At 36.1% G+C, this 13,585-nt stretch overlaps 1 protein-coding gene across 3 annotated transcripts in view; it reads right to left on the bottom strand.

The window, feature by feature from the left end:
• MNAT1 (MNAT1 component of CDK activating kinase) overlaps window positions 1–13,585 on the bottom strand; it is a 210,015-nt gene that overhangs the window by 113,241 nt on the left and 83,189 nt on the right. For 2 of the 3 annotated variants that reach the window (XM_059890503.1, NM_001105409.1), the window contains exon 6: window positions 8,635–8,760. In XM_059890503.1, the coding sequence (XP_059746486.1) occupies window positions 8,635–8,760 (126 nt within the window). Of the gene's footprint in view, window positions 1–2,021; window positions 2,116–8,634; window positions 8,761–13,585 lie in introns of all 3 variants that reach the window. The other variant, XM_059890504.1, reaches the window with a different exon arrangement.

Genomic DNA, 13,585 nt, shown 5'->3' with positions numbered 1-13,585 from the left:
GGAAAAGACTCTGATGCTGGGAGGGACTGGGGGCAGGAGGAGAAGGGGACGACAGAGGATGAGATGGCTGGATGGCATCACTGACTCGATGGACGTGAGTCTGAGTGAACTCTGGGAGTTGGTGATGGACAGGGAGGCCTGGCGTGCTGTGATTCATGGGGTCGCAAAGAGTCGGACACGACTGAGTGACTGAACTGAACTGAACTGAACTGAATACTCTATCCCAACATTTTTCACTCACTGAGAGCTTAAATTCTAGGAAATAAAATTCAAGAAATTCAACCACTCTGTGAACACTCCTAACCAAAACATGTCCAATCTCAACTCTACATATTTCAATACATAATAATTAAATCCTCATTTCATACTAATTATTTTATGTTAATTTTTAACCCTTCATATTTCTCTAGGTTTACTAAATAAATAAATCCTGTCTTCTCAGTCACACGGCAAAGGCTTTATTTCCAAAAACCTTAATTACATTTATATGTCTTCCTTGGACCCTCTCCAAGTTCAGCAAATCTGACTTCGTTTGTTGTATTGTGTTTGACTTTTAAGTACAGCAGCTCAGGAAAAGAAAAAGTCATTGCTCTGGCTCCTGTCCCTTAGGTTACCCTCCATACAATCAGTCTGCTACTAGAAGCAATAGTTGAAATCCTAGCTATTCTCAAATGAGGAAGAATTTATGTTTTGTATTTTGAGCATTTTCATTAATTAAATAAGGTATAACAGAAAGAGAATGAATTTCAGTGCCATCTTTTACAGGTGATCTAACCTGAGACTCAGTTTGCAGATCTGCAAAAATAGAAATATCATCTATCTCATGGAGATATAAAAACAAAAACATGCTGCTGCTAAGTCGATTCAGTCGTGTCCGACTGTGTGACACCATAGACGGCAGCCCACCAGGCTCCCCCGTCCCTGGGATTTTCCAGGCAAGAACACTGGAGTGGGTTGCCATTTCCTTCTCCAATGTGTGAAAGTGAAGTTGCTCAGTCGTGTCTGACTCTTAGTAATGCCATGGACTGCAGCCTACCAGGCTCCTCTGCCCATGGGATTTTCCAGGCAAGAGTACTGGAGTGGGCTGCCATTGCCTTCTCCAAAAACATGCTGCTGCTGCTGCTAAGTTGCTCAGTCGTGTCCAATTCTGTGCGACCCCATAGACAGCAGCCCACCAGGCTCCCCCCATCCCTTGGATTCTCCAGGCAAGAATATTGGAGTGGGTTGCCATTTCCTTCTCCAATGCATGAAAGTGAAAAGTGAAAGTGAAGTCGCTCAGTTGGGTCCGACTCTTAGCGACCCCATGGACTGCAGGCTCCTCCATCCATGGGATTTTCCAGGCAAGAGTACTGGAGTGGGGTGCCACTGCCTTCTCCCTTTTATTAAAAGAAAACTATCACAGGTCACAAAGTCTTAAGCAATGTTGGGATCCTTGCCTACATCTGTTCAATGAAATCAACCCTTGGGACATAGGTGCTCAATAAATATTACTTTCACCCTGCATTTTAGAAATGATTCTACCAAAAAGTGCAAACTCCTAACTTCATAAACATTTAGATTTTCATCTATATTACGTATCAATCTCCACATTCAGTAATATAATCAATCCACATGAAAACTGTCATTTAAAATTTTCACCATGCCCTTGAACCAAATGCCAAATTTTGCTAAATAATGAACAGTAATAATAAGTATTCCATCACATACTTAAGTTATTTTAATTTCAAAAAGCATTAAAGTAACCTCCCTCCCACCATAAAAAAAAAGAAAACAACCAATTTCAGATGGATAATACAAAATTAAACAACAGAGTTCAAAACAAACCCTTAAGAGTGGAAAACAATACAAAGTGACAAAAGTTATTGAAAATACATGACTAACAGATCCACAGCATAAAAAGAACTTAGACATATGAGCAAGAGACGTGAATAAGTATTTCACAAAATACGGGAGTCAATGCTCAATCTCATTAGTGATCAGTGGAATAAAGCAGATTAAAATCACAAAGCATACATACTCACCAGAATGGTTACAGTGGAAAAAACAGAAAGGCACAAGTGTTGGTAGAAGTACGATTGGTAAAAGCCACTTTGGAAAATGTTTTGGCAGTATCTCCTAAAATTAACATACATAATCACCATGACCAAGTAATTCTACTCTTAGGTGAATAGCCACCAAGAAATGTCTGTACATGTGCACCAAGAAATATATATAAAAATGTTAGCATTATGTATATTACTGAAACTCAAAACAACCTAAACATCCATCAACAGTAGAATGTTGATGTAGAATGTAGAATAGTCCTCCTATGGAACAGTACCCAGCAATGAAAAGTGAAAAAAAAAAAAAAAAACTACATCTATATACAAAAACATGGATGAATCTCACAAATATAAGATGGACAACAAAACATTAATCAGGTTAAGGCATACATGCTTAGATGTTAAAGTTATTTAAAAGAGCTAGATAGGGACTGCCATAGAAAACAAGAGTCCCTATTTTGGGGAAAAGGAGTGGGGTGCAGGCTAGATGTAAGAAGTCATGAGGAGGACTTCGAGAGCATTGAGAATACTTTTTTCTTTTAGCCATGTGATGGTTACACAGATATTCACTTTGTAATAATTCACTAAGCTATATGGTTTGGTTCTGTGCACTTCTGTATATTTGCATTACATTTCACCAAACAAAAGGTTGTAAAAATGAGGAAGGGAAGAAGAAAGAAAATAAATACCAAGGTCACAACACTATCTGGAAAGATATCTAATATATTAAGCTAAATACTAAGGTCAAATGAAATGTAAGCACACAAAAAGGTGCTCAACATTAGTCATCAGGGAAATGCAAATTAAAAACCATGAGATACCACGATACACCTGTTTAGAATGCCTAAAATACTAAAATTCTTAATGCTGAGGATGCAGAGCAACTGGAATACTCAATGTTGACAGGAATGCAAACTGGTATATGCTCTTTAAAAAATAGTTTGGAAATTTTTTACAAAGCTAAATATATCTTTCTAATATATAAATCATCAATCTCCTTCTTAGTATTATTTACCCACAACAAATTAAAACTTACCTATACAACTGTATGGAGAAGGCAATGGCACCCCACTCCAGTACTCTTGCCTGGAAAATCCCATGGATGGAGGACCCAGGTAGGCTGCAGTCCATGGGGTCACTAAGAGTCGGATATGACTGAGCGACTTCACTTTCAATTTTCACTTTCATGCATTGGAGAAGGAAATGGTAACCCACTCCAGTGTTCTTGCCTGGAGAATCCCAGGGACGGGGAAGCCTGGTGGGCTGCCGTGTCAGGAGTCGCGCAGAGTCGGACACGACTGAAGCGACTTAGCAGCAGCATACAACTGTAAGCAAATGCTTACAGCAGCCTTGTTGATAATCATAACCAAGGAAACAACCCACATGAAAGAATTTTGAGGAGTGATGGAACTGCTCTACATTATGATTTTACGATCGCTATACTGTTCTGCATCTGGCAAGATCCTATACATCACAAAGACTGACCTTTGTTGTATGCAAATTTAAAAAATAAACTTCAAAAAACTGTAGAACAAAATACTATGGTCAAAGCAATGCCACAGATTTCCAGGATATCAATATGCCAAATTTATCATAAAATTCCCCAAAATTCAAGAATCCTAAAAATATGTACTACTTAATTATACAATATAAAGAGATTATAATTCACTTAGACATTTAAACTATAATAACAACAAAAAGCATTACTTGTAAAATGACTGTTGCACTTGGTTTAGCATTTTATATACATATTTTAATCATCCAAATAATCATATAAATCTACAATTATCTCAACTTTACCAATGAAAGAAACAATTTCAGAAAGAGCAAAGTAACATTTTACCCATAGATACACATCTAGTGAATTGTGAAGCTGGTGTTTAATCCCACTGTCTCTTAGTCTTTCCAAGCCCATTTTCTTTCCTCTATACTTTCTTTTTAGTTCAAAGTGAAAGTGAAAGTGAAGTTGGTCAGTCCTGTCCGACTCTTTGTGACCCCATGAACTGTAGGCCCCCAGGCTCCTGCGTCCATGGGATTTCCCAGGCAAGAATATTTGAGTGGGTTGCCTTTTCCTTCTCCAGGGGACCTTCCCGACCCAGGGATCGAACACGGGTCTCCCGCATTGCAGGCAGACCCTTTAACCTCTGAGCCACCAGGGAAGGGAAGCCCTTTGGTAATTCCTTAAAATGAGTAGTGTGTTCCTTTACATTATGGAAAGTGAAAGTAAAGTCACTCAGTCATGTCTGACTCTCTGCGACCCTGTGGACTGTAGCCCATCAGGCTCCTCTGTCCATGGGATTCTCCAGACAAGAACAGTGGATTGGGTTGCCATTTCCTTCCCCAGGGGATCTTCCCAACCCAGGGATAGAACCCAGGTCTCCTATATTGCAGGCAGACGGTTTATCCTCTGAGCCACCAGGGAAACCCCCCTACATTATTATGTAAAAATATGCTCAAATTTCCTACATTTGTAAGCTTAAAATAGATTATGAATATTTTGTATTTTTCAGGTGCCCACATAACCACAATTATACAAAACAAAGTTAAAATATACAACTTCTGTCCTCAAGGTGTTTATAAATCTAATTAGCTGGCAAACATATGACAAACAAAGTAGGCAATTTTAAAACTCAAAAACAATAGCTGAGTAGTAGAAACATGGTTAGTGTGAGTACCTTATAATAACAAAATAATTCTAATTGCTTCCTCCCATCCCTTGTATCATCACTGTCATTCATTTCACTTATATATAAGGACCTGTGTGAATAAGTATACATGTGTATATACACATATAGACACATAAGCAAACATGGTCAAACAGTGTTACTATTATTTTAAACTGTTATCTGTTAGAGCAATTAAGCACAACAAAAATAAAAGTTTTATTTTATCTTCATTCATTTCTTCTGCAATGCTTTCTCTTCTGGATTTCTCATCTATATCATCTTCCTAGCCTCTAAAGAACCTTTTTTAACATTTCTTTCAAAAATGATACACTGGCAAAAAATTCTCTATTTTTCTCTTATGATCTTTATTTCTCCTTTACTTTTAAAGTATAATTTTACACAGTACATTATTCTAGGCTGGTGGCTTTTCTCTCTGAATACCTTAAATATTTCATTCCACTCTCTTGTTTGCATGGTTTCTGAGGAAAAGCCAGATATAATTCTTATCTTTGCTCCTCTATAGGAGGAGCTTCCTCAGGAGTTTTTTTTCTTTATCTTCAATTTTCTATAATTTGAAAATAATATCCCTAGGTATAAGGTTTTTTTTTCTTGCCATTTATCCTACTTGATGTTCTCTGAACTCTCTGGGTCTTTGGTTTGGTATCTGATGTTGATTTAGGAAAATTCTCAGTTGTTATAGTTTCAAATATTTCTTCGGCTCCTTTCTCTCTTCTCTGGTATTGCCAGAATGCTTGTGTTGTACCTTTTGTCGTCATGCCACAGACCTTGCAATATTCTGTTCTGGGCTTTTATTCCCCCCAGGCTTTTTCTCTTTGGTTTCCAGTTTTCAAGAATTCGACTGATATATCCTGTTGCTCAAAGACTCTTTCCTCATGCATGTCCAATCTACTAATAAGCCATCAAAAGCACTCTTCACTTCTCTTAGAGTTTCTTTTTTCTCTAGCATTTCTTTTCAGTTCTTTTTTAGAATTTCCATCTCTCTGCTTATATTGCCCACCTGTTCTTGCATGTTATCTACTTTATCCATTAGCACTCTTAGCATATTAATCACAGTTCTTTCAAATTCCCAGTCTGATAATTCCAATTCCCCGGTCATATCTAATTCTCATGCTTGCTCTGTCTCTTCCAACTGTGTCTTCTGCCTTTGGTATATCTTGCAATTTTTTTTCCCCTTGACAGCCAGACATGACACACTGAGTAGAACAAACTTTTGTAAACAGGTCTTTAAAAATGTAAGGTATCAGTGAAAAAGTTGGCTTAAAGCTCAACATTCAGAAAACTAAGATCATGGAATCCGGTCCCATCACTTCATGACAAAGAGATGGGGAAACAGTGACAGACTTTATTTTGGGGGGCTCCAAAATCACTGCAGATGGTGATTGCAGCCATGAAATTAAAAGACACTTGCTCCTTGAAAGAAAAGCTATGACAAACCTAGCTGGCATATTAAAAAGCAGAGACATTACTTTGCCAACAAAGGTCCATCTAGTCAAGGCTATAGTTTTTCCAGTAGTCATGTATGGATGTAAAAGTTGGACCACAAAGAAAGTTGAGCACCGAAGAATTGATGCTTTTTGGAGAAGACTCTTGAGAGTCCCTTGAACTGCCAGGAGATCCAACAGGTTCATTCTAAAGGAAATCAGTCCTGAATATTCATTGGAAGGACTGATGCTGAAGCTGAAACTCCAATACTTTGGCCACCTGATGCGAAGAACGAACTCATTGGAAAAGACCCTGATGCTGGCAAAGACTGAAGGCGGGAGGAGAAGGGAAGACAGAGGATGAGCTGGTTGGATGGCATCACTAACTCGATGAACATGAGTTTGAGCAGGCTCCAGGAGTTGGTGAATGGACAGGGAGGCCTGGCATGCTGCAGTCCATGGGGTTGTAAAGAGTTAGACACAACTGAGAGACCCTGAATTCAGATGCTTATATCTTTCCTTTTCTCCTTTGCTTTTCACTTCTCTTCTTTTCACAGCTATTTGTAAGGCCTCTCCAGACAGCCATTTTGCTTTTTTGCATTTCTTTTCCATGGGGATGGTATTGACCCCTGTCTCCTGTACAATGTCACGAATATGCAGATGACACCACCCTTATGGCAGAAAGTGAAGAGGAACTAAAAAACCTCTTGATGAAAATCAAAGAGGAGAGTGAAAAAGTTGGCTTAAAGCTCAACATTCAGAAAACTAAGATCATGGCATCTGGTCCCATCACTTCATGGCAAATAGATGGGGAAACAGTGGAAACAGTGGCAGACTTTATTTTGGGGGGCTCCAAAATCACCACAGATGTTGACTGAAGCTATGAATTTAAAAGACGCTTACTCCTTGGAAGGAAAGTTATGACCAACCTAGATAGCATATTCAAAAGCAGAAACATTACTTTGCCAACAAAGGTTCGTCTAGTCAAGGCTATGGTTTTTCCAGTGGTCATGTATGGATGTGAGAGTTGGACTGTGAAGAAGGCTGAGCACCGAAGAATTGATGCTTTTGAACTGTGGTGTTGGAGAAGACTCTTCAGAGAGTCCCTTGGACTGCAAGAAGATCCAACCAGTCCATTCTGAAGGAGATCAGCCCTGGGATTTCTTTGGAAGGAATGATGCTAAAGCTGAAACTCCAGTACTTTGGCCACCTCATGCGAAGAGTTGACTCAATGGAAAAGACGCTGATGCTGGGAGGGATTGGGGGCAGGAGGAGAAGGGGACGACAGAGGATGAGATGGCTGGATGGCATCACCGACTCGATGGACGTGAGCCTGAGTGAACTCCAGGAGTTGGTGATGGACAGGGAGGCCTGGCGTGCTGCGATTCACGGGGTCACAAAGAGTCGGACACAACTGAGTGACTGAACTGAACTGAGCGACTGAACTGAACTGACGGTATCAGGGATGATAGAATAATTTACAGTCCTAGTCCTATAATAAGGTCTCATTCTTTTAGAAAGCCTATGTTTCTGGACTGTGAACTTCACACACACTTCTCAATCTCCCTGCCATCAGGTAGGGCAGGATGGTTAGAGTGAATTGAAGTTGTGTATTTCCCTTCTTCAACATTTAAGACTGGAGCAGTTATAGTTGGATATTTCCCTTCACCCAGATCAGTTAGGCTCTGATAAAACTCAGTTAGACTCTGGTAAAATAGTTTATCCTAGAGGGCAAATCTTGTTAGGAAGAACAGAATGCTCTGGCACATCTTAAAACGGTTCCCCTTTTTTCCTTCATGTGTCAAAAGCATGAGGGGATTTTTTCTAATATACACCGAGATAATCTGGTTGAAACACAACAGGTAAGACTCACAAAAAGTGTGGGGCCTCTGATGATTCATTTCCCCTGGAGTTTTTAACTCTTAAGAGTTGCCCATACTGAGCCTTCAGTAATTTGTGAACCAATTCAGGTTTCCCTACACCAGCACTGGTTCCCAGCAAGGCTGCTGTTCTGGTGAGCTGTGATTCACTGTAGTCTCTACTGGTCTCTTCAATTTTAAGGGCAGTGGCTTGCTTTGTGACCTCTCTGTACTAAAAAAACTTGTTGATTTTTCAGTGGGTTTTAAGTTTTATTTGTTGTCAGGTTGGAATGGCACTTTCCAAGCTTCTCACATGCCATACCAGAAACCAGAAGTCTGCATTTTAAGAAATATTTTTCTATACCACAAGCTTAAAAACTTACACAGAATAATAAACATATGCAAATTCAATATCATATAGAACAAAACTGTGTTGCATACTCTGTAAATTATTATTTTTCACTTTCTTCTTATACTGCATGTATTTTTATTTCTAGTCATGTAGCCTAGATCAGACACATCTTAAATAATTGAATCTTCCAGTTTATCTGTAAAAATCAATATACAGTTATAAAGTATAATACTTGACATATATGTTCCAAATAAACAATAAAATACAGCTTACCATTTTGATGCCTGTGGAAAACGTCCCTGGTTTTATAGGTTTAGGTTTCTCAATTTGCATTTCCAATTGGGTAGATCTATCTTTATGCTGAGCCAAAAGTAGAGCAACGGGGAGATCAGAACTCTCCTGTAAGAGAAGTTAAAGTGCAGTGTGAAAGTTAAAAAGAAAGAACTAAAGAGCAACCAGTCTTTTATTTTAAATTATGCCTTTCCATAAGCACTTGATGTCAACCTAAATATTCACTTTATGGAGAACACTTTACAAAAAACTTTAACATTCCATAATAAGAAAAGGCTGTTTTAGACTCATAAATCAAAATAACCTACAAAAATGGATTTTTATAAAATCCACATTAAAGACAATATAATAGGGTCTTATTTCATCTAGTGAAACCAACCATATATTTATTAAAATAAAAAAAATTAGAAGCTAATCACAAAGAGAGTAGTACAAAGTACTATAACCTAGATCAGATGTTTATCTAAGACACATTCTTTTAACCAGTGAATTCAGACTGGCTTGAAATTGTTTCCCATTAGATTTCACCTGAGGCCGTTTGGAAATGATCCTTGTTCTGTTTTTTGTACAATGGAATGATTGTTAAGTACAACCAAAAGTACATTTATTTTCTCCTTTATTACTTACTTTTATAAATTAAATCTAAATTTTTTAATTAGCAAAATAATAGTAAACATTTTTAATATCTTATATTTATACTAAAACAGGGCCGCTATCTATACAAATCTGCATATACACATATTAATAACATCATCAAATAACTAACTCTTATATGTAAACTGTTATTTATTCTATTTAAAATGAAGTCTTCTTACATGTTTAAAGTGCTACACAGCTAAGATCTAAACTAAATGTACGCAAAGCATTTTCCCTTCTGAGATGTCAGTTAAATAAGAACACAGAAACACATGCGGAAGGAAACCAGAAAGGAAGAAGGTCATACACAAAGAGACACACTGCTCTCTGTATCAGTAAACAGAAAGAAAGGTACAAATACATTTCTATCTCCTATACCAAGGTGACCTATGAAAATAAAGTCATCAAATGGTCTAACAAATTTTTAAAATAGTAACTACCCAGAATTTAATCCTGAAAAAACTATGTTGTTAAACATTTTGTAATATAAAAGTGAAGATATAGTAGAACCTATTTTCTTTCCAAACCCAACAACTTAGTATTTGGGGGCACAAATATGGCTAACAAATATATTTAAAAGACTTGTTTAAAGGTTATAGTACAGAAGAAATTCAAATAACAAGCCAATTATTTCAACAGCATCATCCTAAAATAAATCTGTTTTTCAAAACTTTGCAACAGAAGTGGTTTGCAAAAGCAAATGTTTTAAAGATGAAAAGTTTCAAAAGTAAATGGAAAAACACAAATTTTATTTATAATGCAGAACTTTATTAAGAAGCAAAATTCTTGAGACTTGGTTCTAGAAGAATATACTTGAATACCTCTCATATATTCTACAACAAAGCATTAGTAATACATTAATCATAGTATTGGGACTTTCCTGGTGGCCTGGGAAGTATGGCATTACTGTGAATTCCCACAGCTATTTGAGATTCCCATTAGGAATTTTGTAATAAAATGTCAACTTAAAGGACATTTTAAATGGGCAATGGCCCAAAGCATCTTTTAAAATCTCTTACTATCATTTTACATGTAAAAACTAACAGAAGAAAAATAAATTTTCTTGGCTAAAAAGCTAAATCATTGCTTCCTAATTATTACTCGAAGTGAATTCAAATTCCATACCTAGTACTTACTCTAAAAAGTAAAAGTTCTTACATAAAAGCAAAACAATATGTGCACTTCAAAAAAAGTTGCTAATCAATACTATGCCTGTTTTAATTCTGGTTTCACTTTCCTATAAAAGAACCAGAATAGTAAAATGTATTGGTAAAACAGCTGAAATTTAATAAAAATAAGTATTCTAGAAATCTAAAACTAATTTTGGTACAAAGGCAATACAATTTACTTCAAATCTGCTGTACTCTACTTTAGCAATCAAAACTTTGGAGTCTGAAAATCTTGTAAATGTTAAGAAAGAAATAAGTAGGAGTTTACACATCAACAAAATCTATAGAGTAAAATAAATTATGGGAAACATATGCTCTTAGGAATACAGAGAATGCAGATTCAGCCTTTCAAGTTATTGGTTGGCCAAAAAGTTCGTTCAGGCTCTCCCGTAGTATCTTATGGAAAAACCCAAATGAACTTTTTGGCTAACCCAGTATTTCATTCTTAGCTTTCCATTTTTACCCTGAAAGGTTCCCTAAGCTATTTAATAGCCTGAAGGTACAATGCTCAATATTTAAAGAAATTTTAATTAAGACTACCTGTAATACTCATTAAAAGCTTTATAACGACCATTTTGAAAGATTATTTTAACTGACTTTGAGCAAGCCATCTGGCAAACAATATTCTAATAAAAATGAGCTACTGCATTTGACAATATTAGCCCTAGCAAAATTTAAGACATAATCTGAAGAGAAGTTTCTAACAGGAATATAAAAATATTTAATAAGTCAGGACCTGTTTAAAAATCTTTTTTCAAATAGCTTTTAGGAAAAAAAAAAAACAACTCTGAATTTACAGTTAGGATTAAATAAATGAACTTTTTAGGCAACATTTTAAGTCATAAAGATTACGACCATAACATTAAAACTCTGTCACATAGAGTATAATGTAATGCCAATACTTTTTTAAAAGGTTAAAAAGTGACTTTTAGCATAAGGACCAAAAACGGGAGAAGAAAAACTAATAAGGAGTACTTGCACTAGTTGTCTAAATTAGATCCAGAGAATCGTTTTAAGATTTAAGCTACTAGATACATTTATAATGCAGTCTTTCTAAATAAAATTTAACATATGAACATACATAGAAAAAATACAATGCATTCTTTTACATACTTAATACAGATTCAGGAAAATAAAAAGAAATTTAATGAATTCTTTCAATTGGTCAACAAGGATGAAATGGATGTTAACATTTTAACAAAAAATTTTTAATAAAATATTCAAAAATTAAAGTAACAATCTTTAAAAATAAATTTGAAAATGAAAACCAGAAATTCAAATTGAATTGGTATTCAAACCAATCTGCTGTAATTAATTGTTCTAATAAATACAATAAATTGTTAAAGATTATTTAACCACTATGTTACATGATCTAAATAGTGAAGAAAGTATGCACAGTAATGACTTGCAGGTGAGGAAAACAGGAAGGGGAGGGCAGTTCTTAACAAAAACCAATATTAACTCCAGATTATACACAATGTACAACACTGGCAGCTGCAGCTCAAAAGCCAAAAGCAGCTCAATGAGGCACCAAAATTTCATGCTACAAGACTAAAGATAAAAAGAATATACAAAAAGAATTGCTGTGCAAAACTAGCTAATCTCAAAATAAAAACTAAAAATTCTTAATAATAAATGGAACATTTTTAGAAAGTTAGAGTGTATATTTGTCTTAAATCTAAGTTCAGTATTTGGAATTAATGTATAGAGGAAAGCATTAATAACGTACAAAGGAAAGAAAATCATGTTCCTCTTTATATAAAATGATGAGAGAAAGAACCTTTCAAAAAAAAAAACCTGTAACGTGAAGCTTTACAAATTCATTCTTTAAAGTTTTTAATGTCTCACAGGCGACATGTCCACAAAAAATGTAAAACACAATATGTATCATTTCAATTGTTAAAGCCACAACTTCCACTTAATAGTTTCAAAAAATTTAATGGAAGTTACTAACAACAACAAAAAAATCTTCCATGCTATACATTGCTATTTTCATTTTTTTGCTTTGGACTACCCTGTGTGGTTTGTGGGATCTCAGTTCCTGATCAGGGACTGAACCAGGGCCATGACACTCAAAGTGCCGAATCCTAACCATTTAGACCACGAGGGAATTCCTTGTCCTCATTTTTAGAACCAAATTTATGCTCCACTCATACAAAGCAGATAGGGTTTATGATAAACATTTACTGTCTAAGCTTCACTAAGGTCCTTACTTTCCCACCTACTTCTATTAGGTTGGTGCAAAAGTAATTGCAGTTTTACATTGTTGAATTTGTCTAATACTGGAATACATCTTTAAATAAATTTAGTTATGTTATACATCATTTTAATGTGCATTTCTCACTTTATATTTTTGGTTAATCACATTACTTACTGTTTATTTTATATTTATTTTCATCTACAGAAATGACATTAGACAAAAAGAAAATTTGAGCAACTTTTTTTATTTGAGTTCAAAATAGGTTGTAAAGCAGCAGAGACTGACCAAGGAACTGCTAACACATGTACAGTGCGGTGGTGGTTCAAGAAGTTTTGCAAAGGAGAAGAAAGACTTGAAGATGAGGAGTACAGTGGCCAGCTATCAGAAGTTAACAATAACCAAGAGCATCATCAAAGCTGATCCTCTTATGACTACATGAGACGTTGCCAAAGAACTCAATGTTGACCATGCTATGGTTGTTCAGCATTTGAAGCAATTTGGAAACGTGAAAAAGCTTGATAAGTGAGTGTCTCATAAGCTGACCAAAAATCAAAAAAATTGTCATTTTGAGGTGTCATCTTCTCTGATTCTACACAACAGCAATAAACCATTTCTCGATTGGATTGTGATGTGAGAGGAAAAGTGGATTTTATCCAACAACCAGTGATGACCAGCTCAGAGGCTGGACCAAGAAGCAGCTTCAAAGCACTTCCCAAAGCCAAAACTTGCACCAAAAAAAGGTCATGGTCACTGGAGGTCTGCTGCCAGTATGACCCACTCACTACAGCTTTCTGAATCCTGGTGAAACCATTACATCAGAGAAGTATATTGAGCAAATTGATGATATGCACTAAAAACTGCAATACCTGCAGCCGGCACTGGTCAACAGAATGAGTCCAATTCTCCACCACAACGCCCCACCACATGT

This window comes from Bos taurus, chromosome 10 (genome assembly GCF_002263795.3).
Source record: "Bos taurus isolate L1 Dominette 01449 registration number 42190680 breed Hereford chromosome 10, ARS-UCD2.0, whole genome shotgun sequence".
Lineage (NCBI taxonomy): Eukaryota > Metazoa > Chordata > Mammalia > Artiodactyla > Bovidae > Bos > Bos taurus.
This window is presented reverse-complemented; position numbering and strand designations above follow the sequence as displayed.